The 13954-nt window shown below is 46.4% G+C and overlaps 1 protein-coding gene across 3 annotated transcripts in view; it reads right to left on the minus strand.

The window, feature by feature from the left end:
* epas1b (endothelial PAS domain protein 1b) overlaps positions 1-13954 on the minus strand; it is a 641397-nt gene that overhangs the window by 75076 nt on the left and 552367 nt on the right. For all 3 annotated transcript variants that reach the window (XM_084320767.1, XM_084320766.1, XM_084320765.1), the window contains one exon: positions 3121-3635. In XM_084320767.1, coding sequence (XP_084176893.1) covers positions 3121-3635 — 515 coding nt within the window. The remainder of the gene's footprint in view (positions 1-3120; positions 3636-13954) is intronic.

The following is a 13954-nucleotide window of genomic DNA, read 5'->3' on the forward strand; positions in this document are numbered from 1 at the left end:
TTTCCCTGGGGCTTCCCCCCTCCTCTCAAACATGTTTTGTTTACAATATATTGTGTCACTATGTTTGTGGGGATACGGTGTAATCCCTCAGCTTAAACTGCTGGGGTTGTGCTCCTGCTTGAGAAAATGATTTTTTCCTAGGAAAAGATTGTTTTGGTCGCTGTCATATGTGCTTAGCAAGGCCTGTGGCCAATACATAATCGAGGACTTATGTCTTCTCTCGTTATGAAAAACGGCGTTCCTCTGTAGTGAGAGTGTACTTTTGCCTTTTTTGTTGTGACGAAGGGTTGTGTGTGTCGTTAAGATCCACAACTAGGTTGAGTGTTGGCCTACAGAAGCACATGTGTAAGTCTGGTACCGGGGAGTTTCCTGGTCCCACGCCATGAAAGATTGGGCGTGCGGACCGCGGAAATTCCCCCGCCATAGAGTACGTCACTGTGCGCGTTTCTATTGGTAAGACTTCCGTGGGTTATTCAGGCTCCATGTTATGGACCTCTGTTACAGGGAATTTCAGAGCCTCCTCCTCAGGGAGTTCAGAGCCTCCTCCTCAGGGAGTTTCAGAGCCTCCTGTGAGTTCAGACCCTCCCTCCCAGTGAGGGAGCCTCCTCAGAGTTTCAGAGCCTCCTCCTCAGATTGTCAAGGTGAGTAGAACTTAAAAAGAAGTTCTGCTCTGTTGTATGTGGTTGCAATGTCTTTTCAATCTATTGCTCACGTGGGAAGTCTCTCTGGGGGTTCTCCGTCCTCTCCTTTTTGGAGAGGTGGACGGGGTATTGTTTAGGGTTTCCCTGACTCCACACATTAAAGGTCTGTTGAGTCATGGGTTTCCCCCCATCATAGGGGTACGTCGCTCTCCGTCCCCTCTTATGGAGCATGGTTGACGGGGTGGTGTTTCCCTCAGCCGTGTCGTATGGGACCCATGTCCGTATTTTTTTTTCTTTTTTCTGTCAAATTTAAAATTAAAAAAGCGGCTTCTTGTCGTTCTCCCAGGCGGCTTGGAGGAACGGTATCTGGTGTCTTGTTAGACTATCCATTGATGTGTTTTGGGTCTCGATGTGTACATAGTGCTGGCCCTGGGTGTTTCTGATAGGAATCACGCATGAGGCTTGCACGCCTTGGTTGCTCATCATTAAAACTGCGTTTTTATGGGGCAACTGGGATGGAGTTTGTCTCTTCCGAGCGCCAGTTTACTAGGTTTGTCTCGACGAATTCTCGTTCATATCTGGGGGATGTTAACGGAATAGATCAAAGCATAGGTAGAGGGGTCTCACGCCCTTGGGGTGGGCTACTGAGCGCGGTACGAACGGGACCGTCTGGGTGGCGCCCTCTATAATGTTTTGGATCGACACGCGTACCTATCCCCCTCCTAGAGTTGGGGATGTCGGCGTGAATAGGGCACGGGACTGGTTCTGGTCACGCCGGTCCAGGTCAGTTAACCCGTTGTCCGCCGGGGACGCAGATCTGCTGTTCTGGTACCCTGAGGGACTTGTGCTTTTTTCGGGAAAAATGCCGGGTCGGCCCGGGTGTCACAGGGTTTGGCGTTATGGAGATGTTCGTGGTTGTGTTACTACGTATTACCCCTCACTGTTGCTTGGTCCATGTTGTGTTGTACCTTGAGCTGCGCTAAGGGGGCCTGGTCCTTCTCCATTTTTTTCGCCCCTCTCTTCTCCTGCTTACGCATGGCTGAGAGGGGGCTGTTGAGGTGGTTCTTATGGAACTCCTCTGGCATCCCTGTGTACGTCCCGGTCCGCCGGGCCTGGTCCGAAGTTGTTTTCGTCGACCCGTAGGCCTGGGATAACCCCTTTTTGAAAACTAAAACACTTGTACTGCGGTATAGCCAGTGTATACCCGCAGGTGTGTTTTGGAGTTTTTTCCTGAGGGTTTATAGGAACAACCACCTCATGTTGAACCAAGAGGGTGGTTGATTCCCTGGTGTGTTGGAGCGGAGTCAACTCCCGGGTTACTCGTTTGATTGTGCCCCCGCACGTTCATGACGTCTGTGTCAGCCTTCTCTGCCTCTGCCCCTCTAGAGCGTCAGGGTTTTTTTGTGGAGGCTTTGACATGGTGCTCAACAATGCCAGCATACGCCCCTTCCGCCGGGGTGCTGTTTTCAGTTGACCCCTGTCTCGTCCGCAGTGCTCCAGGCTCGGGTCAAGTGCCTGCTGCCTGGATTGAGGGATCGGCCTCTTCTGGAGGTCGTCTCCCCGGTGCGCTGCCTGCTCCCGCTGTAGTGTAGCCTCTTGAGTGCTTCGAGTTACAGCCATGCTGACTGCCTAAGTATGCCAGGGTCAGTGAGCCAGGCGGCGTGCTAGTGGGGGGAAGGGCCTGCTCTTGGATGGGCCCTGTCCGAATACGCTGGCGATGTGGGGGGCGGTGTCACTAGTGACCGCCTGGTGAGGTCTCGATGCTGTGGCGTCATTGGCCTTTCCGGTTCCCCTTTTTCCGGGGGGATCCAGTCCTTTCTGGGTCTGGGTCCTCCTTCGCACTCCGCTGCGGGAGGGTCGGGGGGGCTCGGGTCCTCCCCGGTTCTGATGGTCGGGGGGCCTCAGTGGGGTACATTTGTCGGGCGTAAGCTCTGCTCAGCTCCTGTTGTGCAATAGACGCTGAGCAGAGCTATGTGAAATATAACGTACGGTTATGTATATAACCATAGTTATATGAACATAGTGACGCTCAGAGTCTGGACACCACTGCGGCCCTTGATCTTGCCTTGTGGTGAAAGATTGAGAAGGAGGTGAGTGTCTGGCCACACCCCTGCTTATATAGGTGGCGGATAGGGGTGTGGCCATACAGATGTTGATATGTAAAGGTACATTTGAGAGTTTTTATTCAGTGCACAAGTACTGACGTGAAGCATGTGCAATAGACGCTGAGCGTCACTATGTTCATATAACTATGGTTATATACATAACCGTACGTTTTATCCCTTCTTATTTTATGTTATGTTTTATTTTATGTATAAAGTATAATAAATAGCTAAGTAATTTGGGTATGCAATCGACAGGCGTTTTAGGCCCTAATACACCATGGAAATATATAGCACATTCACATTGGAAAATATCGGATTGGGGCTATAAAATTTGAATTTAAATGTAATTAATTTATACTTTTGTGTCGGCTCACCTCTGTTTATGCATTAGGTTGGGCATGCTCTGCTGACAGGATCGGCGCCCCTCTCCCGACAGGGGGTCCATCATACAGGCCCTGGACACCCGGGACTGTTGCTGGTAGGTCAAGAGAGGGTCTGGTGGCCACTGGAGATTCTGCCTGCCACCCATGGAGGACAGAGGAGTGCTGGCTGGGGCCCGGTAGGGGGGCATCTGTATCTGTCCCGACATGTAAGGCTCCATTCTGGGGCCCAGAGGCCTCTGGCTGGGCCCTCCTCTCTTCTCTTCTGGAGCCCAGGAATCACTGAGCTGGGACTGGTAGGGGCCTCGTGGCTGCGGAGGGGAGGACAGGGGATGGAAGAGGCTGGCGATGCTGCTGAAACCATGCTGGGTGGGTGGCTGGTGGGAGGGTCCTGCCGGCCCCTCGTCTAGCATCTCAGTCTCTGGGATGATGGGGTTGAGCTGGAAGTCCTCTCCGTCCATGGGGATGTAGGGAGCCAGCGTCTCCAGGTCCAAGTCACTCAGGTCCGTCTAGGGGAGGAGAAACAGTCCATGGTATTGGAATGGGAGCACTTAAAGGGGAATGTCACCAATTTGAATAATTCACTAATTCAATAATTATGTTCCTCCTGTGCATAAGAATAATGTATTATAGAGGGGGGCGGAGCCAGGCGTTCATGGAGTAAGACGTGTTTCACGAGAGCTCCCTACTATCGTGCAAAATACACTTTTCTCCCCACTAGTCTTTATTTTATTTTTATTTGTTATTGGTCTTCTTGTTGAGTCGTCGAGTATCAACTACTTTCGTCGACTTTTTTCAACTTTTTGCGATGTCGATGGAGACCAGAGCCATGAGCACTCCAGCCGGCAAACTGTCACCGAATCTATCCTCGCCTTCGCCCGGAATAAGTGAAATAAGTGAAGCTGTTCTCTCGGTCATGACCAAACTCCATGCAGACTTTAAGGTACGCTTCGCTGAAACACAAAGAAAAGCACAGGTGGAATTTTTTGATACCCTTCATCGGGCAATGTCAGAGGAAATTAGATTGGCGATCGACCCGCTGAGAGAGAAGATGGAGTCGCTACATGCTGCCTCCACGGCTAATGCTAACGAACTAGCCTCGCTAACGACAGAGGCCTCACAACAGGGCAAGAGGATGGCGTGTCTGGAGAGCTCCCTGCTGGCTAGGCAGGCTGACGTTGCCAAACTACAGTCGGTAATTGTGGAAATGCAGTCTCGGGAGAGACGTTACAACATCAGGATTGTTGGTGTCCCGGAGGGCAGTGAGGGAGGTCGTCTCTCGGAGACCATGCCGGAGTTGTTGCAGAAAATACTGGGGGACGATGTCCTCCCCAGCCCACCCATGTGCGAGTCGGCCTACAGAGCGGGCAAGGCCAGTCCTGGAGTGAACAAGGAGCAGAGGCCCATCATTGTTAAGCTAAACAGGCTACAACAGAGGGAGCTCATCATGCGGTCGGCCCGTGCCAGAAGGGGTGAACTCGGTCTCGGCAATCACAAAGTGGGCATTTTCGAAGACTTTACGCCGGAGGTTCAAGCACAGAGAGGCGAATACAAAGTGCTCATGGCCAGGCTATGGAAACTGGGCCTGAGGCCTACGCTATTCTCCCCCGTGAGATTATCTGTGCTGTGTAAGGGCGATGATCGTCGATCATTTTGGTCGTTGGCTAAAGCGGAGGAATATCTCGGGGGATAGCCGAGACTGTAGCTTGATAACTATGTCGGGTGAGTGACGTGGCGATGTGGGCCTAAATACATTGATAGGGCGGACTACTCACAAATGCTTATTGTCATGCCCAAACAGGCTAACTGGCCATTGCCCATCCAAGCTAGCGGGGCATCCCAATGACTTCTGTTACTTGCTAATGCTGACCTCATGGTCGTACATGTGTGTCGCCTCTATGAAAGCTAGCGAGCTAGCTGGACAATGTTCATATCAGATACGAGCGTGCTGGCTGGTTTCATCACTAGCTTGCGCGCTAGCCTCAGGCTAACTAGCATGCTATGGCTATCGCCCGCACCGAGTCATTTGGGACCCGTTAATGTTTACGTATTTTGGCTGTTGTTGCTGTTTAAGTGGCATCTGTTTGCACAATTTAACTGTGATTGGGTCCTGCCCTACCTATCTTCTGGTATGCTTTATTTTTAAAATGTTCTTTTATCCATTTGTGCTATAGCATTGCGACGTTGATACGCAGGTTCAGAAGTAGTTGGTTACAGGGATGGCGTTGAGTTATTATATAATAATGGCACATTTTTCCCTTATAGTTGGCTCATATTAGGGCCAAGGCTCACGTTTGTTTTCGCCAGTAACACCTTCGGTTGATCTGTTTTGTTGTGTTTTTAGGTCTTCCTTGTCTAGACGGGGTTTGGCTGTTTTTGAGCCTTAGGCTCCAGTCGTAGAAGGTCGGTTATGTATATATTGTGGGATCGCAAGAAAGGATGAAACGGGAGACGGTAGTCGAGTCTTTCCTTTACTTCCCAACATAAATTACATACATCAAACAGCGTGCAGAGACGTTTAACGTTACTACTTCAAAGTGACAGCAGCCAGCTGACAGCTGACAGGTGACATAATATACGTCACCAAATACCCACCCAGTTCCCAGAATCCCCAGGCTTAAAGGAGCATTCCTCCGCTCCTCAAGTCCAGTGAATGTCTGCACCAATTGTGCGTGATAAGTGAGTCACCACAATATATGCAATATATAATAACAGGTTGTGTCAGGTATAGCTTATTACTATCCCCGGGTTAATGAAGGTGTTTACTTCTATTCTTATATAGGATTATGTCATTCCAGCCTTTGTGCCTGACCAGAGGGACTGTAAATGCTTGCACCTTGACCAATAACCCTTTTTCTTTTTATTGTTGCTGTTTAAATTACATCCGTTTGCACAATTTAACTGTGATCGGGTCCTGCCTTAGGGCCCGCGTCCACCTGGCGCATATTTCTAGCTGAAACATGCTGGCAGTGCGCCCGGTAGAATGGGGCGGGGCGCATGCGGTGAGAAAAAGTTCAGAACGTTTCAACTCTCTAGGCTGTATGCGGCCGCATAGAAAAGCTGAAAGGCGGTGAAAAAAAAAGCCGAGTGCAGCGCACTTCCTGTAGGCGGCCGCATGCGGCCGCATACGCTCCCTCCCCATTGGAATACATTGAAAAAAGACGCGTGCGGTCATAAATGTGAGGCAGGTGGACGCGAGCCCTTAGACTATCTTCTGGTATGCTTTAATTTTTTAAATGTTCTTTTATCCATTTGTGCTATAGCATTGCAACATTGATACGCAGATTCGGAAGTAGTTGGTTACAGGGATGATGTTGAGTTATTATATAATAATAGCTATTTTTCCCTTATAGTTGGCTCATGTTAGGGTCAAGGCTCACGGTGGTTTTCGACCGATAACTTTATTTAATTTAAAATTTTTATTTTTATTTGTGTTTATTGGACTAGTGGGGGGTTTAATCAGGGGTTTATCTAGAGAGGGGGTTGGAGTGGAGAGCGTCTTATTGGATCCATGATTCCAGTGGGAAACGATAGGAAGATGACCATCCTTAGTGGATGGAGCATAGGGAGGGGATTGGAGAGTGGGTATAGGAGGGTTAATATTAGGATGGGTGGGTTAGGGTTTAGAGTAGAAGTAGGGGGGGGTTGTAACTGGGGTGGTATTTTTCTGTGTTTTCTGTACTGTTGTCCTATATGTGTGTAATTGTTCCTCCTCTGAACTCTTGGGATTGACCGTCTGGGCCCGCCTGGATCAGCGCCTCTGTCCTCAGCCTGGCTGCACTGGTATGTTCTCCACGCATTTAGACAAATTCGACCATGGCTAAATTGAATATTTTAATTTGGAACGCAGGGGGTCTTAACGCCCCACACAAGCGTGCCAGTGTCCTTTGGTTATTGAAGAGAAGAAATATTGACATTGCTCTCCTTAGTGAGACGCATTTATTGGTGGGTGATGTGTCAAGGCTAGCAAATCGACAATATCACGTTATCTCCTCATCCTCAGCCGACGATAAGACAAAAGGAGTCTTAATAGTTACAAGACGTAACCTTGATATCAAAGTCCTGGATGTGTGGTCGGACACGGAGGGAAGGATTACTATAGCAAAAGTTGAGTTCTCTCATAGGAAGATGGCAATAATAGCATTGTATGCCCCTAACACATGTGATTCAGCGTTCTATAATACAATCACGAAGAATATGTTGGAACTTACTGGATACGCTCTCATTGTGGGTGGCGATTTTAATGCGTGCTGGGATGCGAAGATGGATAGGTCCGGGTCCTCTGAAACAAGCGACCAAAAACAGTCCTCTAAGGCCCTCAGGATGTGGGCCCAGGACACGGGGCTTGCAGACCTATGGCGCATATCCAATCCCACCCTCAAGGATTACTCTCACCTGTCAGCCAGACACAAAACCTTCTCTCGAATAGACTATGCATTCGCGTCCCCTAATATGTTTGATAGTTTCGACGTCTCATTGGTTCCCCTAGCTCTCTCGGACCACAAGGGGATTTTCCTTATGGCAACCTTTGGCAGGCTCTCCACGAGAGCTCCCAGGTGGCGTTTTAACTCAACCTTATTAAAGAACGATGATTTCTGTACTGAGTTCAGGAGTAAACTAGCTGAATTCTTGCAGATCAATGTCGGCACGGTCGAAGACCCTAGGGTCCTGTGGAACGCATTGAAAGGATTTATCAGGGGTCATGTCACACTTTTCGCCTCCAATTTGCGTAAATCCCGGTCAAAAAAACTAGAAGGACTGGAAACATTATACGCGGACCTATACGCATCTTTGCAGACTAACTATAATGAACGACTAAACACACAACGTAAGATAGTCAAGAAAGAAATAAACTCCATACTTAAACAACAGTCTGAGTTCTTGATACATAGGACAAGGCAAAATTACTACTTTCACGGTTCCAGGCCTAGCCATCTGTTGGCAATGAAGATACGCTCGAATGATCATTTCTCGGATATCCCTTCGATCAAGACGCGACAGGGAACAGTCACTACTGATTCGAAAAAGATCAACGACACTTTTAAAGAGTTTTACTCACAGTTATATAGCTCAGAGGTTAATTTCGATAACTCTAAATTTGAATCGTTCATTGGCGGGCTTGAGATACCCCACATTTCGGAGGAAGAGGCTAAGGAACTGGGGAAACCGATCACTCTTATGGAACTTAGGGAGACGATTGCTGAAATGCAAAGGGGTAATGCACCAGGCTGGGATGGGATTCCACCCGAGGTATATTTAGCTTTCTGGGACCAACTGGGTCCATTGATGCTCGATATGATCAATTACGCTATCGAACAAGGGGAGTTCTCAAGAGATGTCAACATGGCATTGATTTCTTTACTTCTCAAGAAGGATAAAGATCCCAATGATTGTGGTAGCTATAGGCCCTTGAGTCTTCTCGGGGCCGATCTAAAAGTGTTTGCCAAGGTGCTGGCCCGCCGCCTGCAGAGATTTATGACGGTATTGGTACACTGCGATCAAACTGGCTTTATCCCGGGGCGCCTGGCTGCAGATAATCTTAGGAGGCTGTTGCGTGTAGTCGATAACAGTAAGTAAAGACAATACAGCTCCGTCCACAGTTCTGTCTTTGGATGCCATGAAGGCGTTTGACAGACTAGAATGGTCATACCTGTGGAAGGTACTTGAGGTTATGGGTCTTGGAAAGAATTTTATTCATATGATTAAAGTCCTGTATGCCTCGCCGTCGGCAATGATACTGACAGGCAAAAACTGTTCCACACTTTTTCCAGTCTCCAGATCTTCTAGACAGGGTTGTCCTTTGAGCCCAGGACTATTCGCGCTTTCCCTCGAACCATTGGCCCAATTTATTAGGCAATCGGAGGACATCGTCCCCATAATGGTCAATAATACACCACACAAAATTGCTCTCTATGCTGATGACCTACTGATTTTTATGGATGACCCCTCCCAGTCGGCCACAAAATTACTGGGAATAATCGACGACTTTGGTAAATTGTCAGGCTTTAAGATTAACTGAAACAAATCAGCCTGCCTACCTCTTAATGAGCTGGCCAAGGCGGTGCGACTACCAGCTGATATCCCCATAGTGGAACATTTTAAATACTTACAGTAGGCATAGAGATATTCCCCACGCTAAGTCAAACTACTAAGTACAACTTCATGGGTACTTATGATAAAATACGCCAGGATCTAGACAGATGGTCGTCCCTTCCTAACTCCTTACAAGCCTGGGCTTCCATAATCAAAATGAACGTCCTGCCCAGGATACATTTTGTTAGCTCAATGCTCCCCCTGCCCCCTCCAATAGACCACTGGCGCAAGGTACAATCGATGGTATCTAAGTTTATATGGAATAACAAACGACGAGAATCAAAAGAGCTACTACTCAACGTAGGAAACAAGATGGGGGCCTCGCAATCCCTGATTTTAAGCTTTATTTCTGGTCCTTTTCACTGAGACCTCTGATGTGCTGGCTAGACCCTGTAGATGCTGTATCTTGGCGCTCCTTAGAAGCGGCGGCGGTCTCACCGCTAAGATTGCAGGATGTAGTGTACTCCACTGTCCCTATTTCGAAATGCCGACTGAGGTATGGACCGATCATAACTCACGTGATCCAAACATGGCGTAATGTACAGAAGTCGTGTGCGGTTAAATGCCCATGGCACCTGGACTCTCCAATTTTTAATAACCAGCAACTACTTGTTGGGCACAAGCCGGTTAGTATTCCTCAATGGCAAAGGAGGCGAGTTCATACTCTGGAGGATATTTATGATAAGAACGGCCTTCGGGCGTTTCAGGACTTAAAAGAATTTTATGATCTTCCTGGCGAGTCTTTCTTTCTTTACCTTCAACTAAGGTCAGCGCTGAGGGCGCATGGCGTGCCGTGGGCTCAAGCTTTGCAACCACACCCCTTTCTCAGGCTCATAGTGGACAGGACGACCTCCAGAGGGTTTGTCTCAGACTTTTATACGCTCTTAATTCAATCCACGTATAAAAATGTATCATTGGATACAATCTGGCGTGTGGATATCCCGGAGTTGGACCCCGAGTTTGACTGGGATGATGTTTGGGTAAATGTGGCATTGTCTTCCCGCAACCCCAATCACCAGCAAATTAATTTTAATTATATTCATAGGACCTATCTTACACCTAGGAAGCTATTTGCTATGGGACTGGTAACCGACTCTCGGTGCACTTTGTGCTCTCAAAGGGCCACTGGCACTTATATGCATATGTATTGGGATTGCCCACCAGTGGCCCGCTTCTGGAGGTCAATAACGGACAAACTTTCAGATCTGTGTGGCTTAACTATCCCATTCACAGCTGTTACGCTACTCCTGAACGATATAACAACACTACCCGCGTCCGTACAACTAAAAAGGGTTGTCCTAGCGGGCGTCACAGCAGCGAATAAGCTTATAGCATTGAGATGGCAGGAGCCTGAGAAGCTCACAGTGATTAACTGGTCCCTAACACTGTTGGATGTGATTTATCTTGAGATATCCACGGCGCGGGTGATTGGGGTGGGGCAGGCTGGGATTGACCTGTGGTTCGCAGCAGCTGAGAAGGTCAGGACCGCCGTGTGCGGCTGAACGGGGTTGGGGTGCTTGTTCGGGGGTGTCCGGCGGTCTCGTGGGAGGGGGAGGAGGAAATGTCTTGTCTGTCTTGTCTTTTGTGTTGTCCTCTTGACTTTAACTTGGGATTTTATTGGGGGGGAGCTATTTAGCTATTTCTTCACTATTTGGACACTTTTACACGGTTCCTGTGAGTCTATGGAACACCTCTGTAGGTTTTTGTTTTTCAAGAAGGTTCATTGTTTTGTTTTCTGGTTGTGTGATCAAAAGCGGCGTTTTTCTACCTCAGGACCTTAGGCCGTTTTGAGGCTGGGCTCCATCCACTGTGTGACCCGGTGGCATCTGCCACATTGTTGTGCAGCTGGGAAATCTCTGACATAATAATAATAATAACTTTATTTGTATAGCACTTTTCATACAGAGGTTGCAGTTCAAAGTGCTTCACAACAGTAAAAAATACAGGCATAAGCGAGCATAAAAAGATAGACAGGTAGAATCAGATAGACAGGTAGAATCACAGTGTTTCACATTAGGATCTAGCATCCCAATAGGCTCTCCGCTTACAGTTTTCAGTAACACAAATAGTAAAAATAGTTTAAAATGATTCAGTTTAAAAATAGTCAAAAAATTATAAAATAGAACGGACATAAAAAAATACAGGCATGAGCGAGCATAGCAAGATATGGAAAATCACAGTGTTTCACATTAGGATCTAGCATCCTAATAGGCTCTCTATTCAGTAATACTCCTGTAATTCATGAACAAATAATCACAGTGTTTCACATTTGGATCTAGCAAATAATAAGAATAGTTTAAAATGATTCAGTTTAAAAATAGTCATCAGTAAGAAGTAAAAAGTGCAATAACCGACACATGAATTTGATAGGCAGTGTATAAGAGTAGGCAGGGTAAGAATAGTGCAGGTAAATACAAGTTGTGTCAGGATATCCCTGATGTTTCCTCTTGCCACTAGGTGGTAGCAGATATCTATCAGTGAAATGCCTGAGCAAAGCTGTCTTTTAAAGATGTCTAGTGAGTTGGCTTCCCTGATGTTTTGGGGTAGTTTGTTCCATAGTTTTGGGGCATAGTTGATAAAGGCTGCATTACCGATCCTCTTTTGACTGCTTCTGGGAGCCTCTAGTAGTCCAGCAGCTGATGATCGCAGTGTTCTTGCTGGTGTGTAATTTATTAGAGTGTTGGCGATGTAGCTAGGTCCCTGTCCATTTAGAGCTTTGTATGTAAGGAGAAGAGTGATATGCACATTTTGTGATGACTCAGCTCGGTGAGGGTGATTGTTGTGAGGTGAATTGGAAGAGTGGGCCTTTTTGAAAATTAGAGATATAAGTTTTATTAATATAGGGCCACACGGCCGGGAAACGGCGCTGAATACTGGGAAAGGCCATTTATTTATTAGATAGTACCCCTTGAAATTTAAAAGGTTGAACTCTGTTTTCTTTTTCTTTTTTGTCTTTATAATTTGTTATTTCTGTATTATTATTGTTTCTGTTATTTTCCTGTGAAGTTCTGTGTATTGTTATTGTGGTTATTGTGTTGTCTTGTTTCATGTAAATAATAATAAAAAAAATTTGATCAAAAAAAAAAGAATAATGTATTATATATAGTATCGTTTATTCATTTAATTAAAACCAGCTTACAGGTTCGAAATAACTGCAACTGCCCTTTAAAACATTTCTCCAGAATATCTCTTAAATCATTTATAAAAGGAAATGTATCCTCTCTTTCTCTCTCTCCAGGTGACTCATAAATATGGGACACACACACACACACACACAAACACACAGACACACTAACATCAGTGTTAGCAGAGCTGCGCTCCGTGTCCAGAGCGAACAGTTTCTCCGTGAGCTCCATCTTCAGATCACTGTCCACTGAACCGTAGTCTCCTGGGCCCTCATTCATCAATGTGTGCGTAGAACATGTTCTATTTCCACACGTAAGCACGGAATGTAGAACCAGTGTACGCACAGGGAAGTCGGGATTCATCACACGTGCGTACGCAGGCTCTATGCTCCTCCGTGTTGATGAATACCACTTTGTTCTACCGTCAATGCTCGTGCATGATTATCCATATATGGTCATGAAAGTGAGGAAACACCCCCCATGGGATGTGAAATAATGGACTGACCCGAGCGGAACTCTGAGAAACTCCACGAAGATTGTTCACTGCTGTCGAACCAAGAAGACACTATCGCGTATTATGGGATAAATAAAAGGCGGACTTGTAAACGGTGATGTCAGATATCAACGGCTCCCTAAGACCATTGCTGCAATTCTGCCTGGACAGCTCAAAATACTAATAAAGACCGTTCGTTGACCACTGTTTGGCGTTGGTTGTGTGTCATTATAACCGTGCTGTAATGAATGCCTTTATTAGTTGTGTTCGATTGGCTATATGATTTTTAGAGGCATCTATTTTGTTGTCGGCTAATAAAGACCGCGCTGGAATATGACTGCCTTTTCCCGTGTTGTTTGATTAATACCCAGGGATTAAAGTTCTCCTCAATTTTATTCCAAATCGCGATGGATCTCCCGTCAATTTTCTACCTGCTGCATATGATTTCTAGAGGCATACTACAATCTATTTTGATGTCAGTATTGGGTAGCCTATATAAACAATAATACGAGAGCATATACAAGAACAATGAATCTCACTGCATGTATGATGTAGCCTGCCTTTCAATACATGAACTTGAATTCCATCATGTTTGTGTGCGGGACTCACAAGGCTGTTGTCACAATGGGTACAGTAATAATAACAGTCCACACAATATCACGATCCATGCCATAGCCTATGTTCTATTAGGACATGATCTGTGACGACAAATGTTCTAGAATGTTTGATTAAGATATCATACTCTGACAGCATGCCTATGATCAACAAAAACGCGAACTTGAATCCCATCATATACATAGTCTGTCCACTATCTGGTGTCATTGCAATGCGTTTTCTATTCTTTCTTATACAGTAAAAAGGGGGAAGAACACTATATTCATATGACTTGTATTCTGCTTACAGCTTCGAAATTCCACTTGTTTCGTTTAACGTAAAGCCTTTTAAATATAATCAAAACGTTCCCGTGTTTCTGCGGTCTGCGCAAAATAATAACGAGTTGAGCTTTATGATTTATGATGAATTGAAAATGGGGGACCCTGATGTAAACAAGACGAAAGTCTTTCTCTGGTCTGCATCCCCAATTAACAATTGTATGTACTGAGCTGTACTGTACTGT

This window comes from Notolepis coatsorum (genome assembly GCF_963971535.1).
Source record: "Notolepis coatsorum genome assembly, chromosome: 8".
NCBI lineage: Eukaryota > Metazoa > Chordata > Actinopteri > Aulopiformes > Paralepididae > Notolepis > Notolepis coatsorum.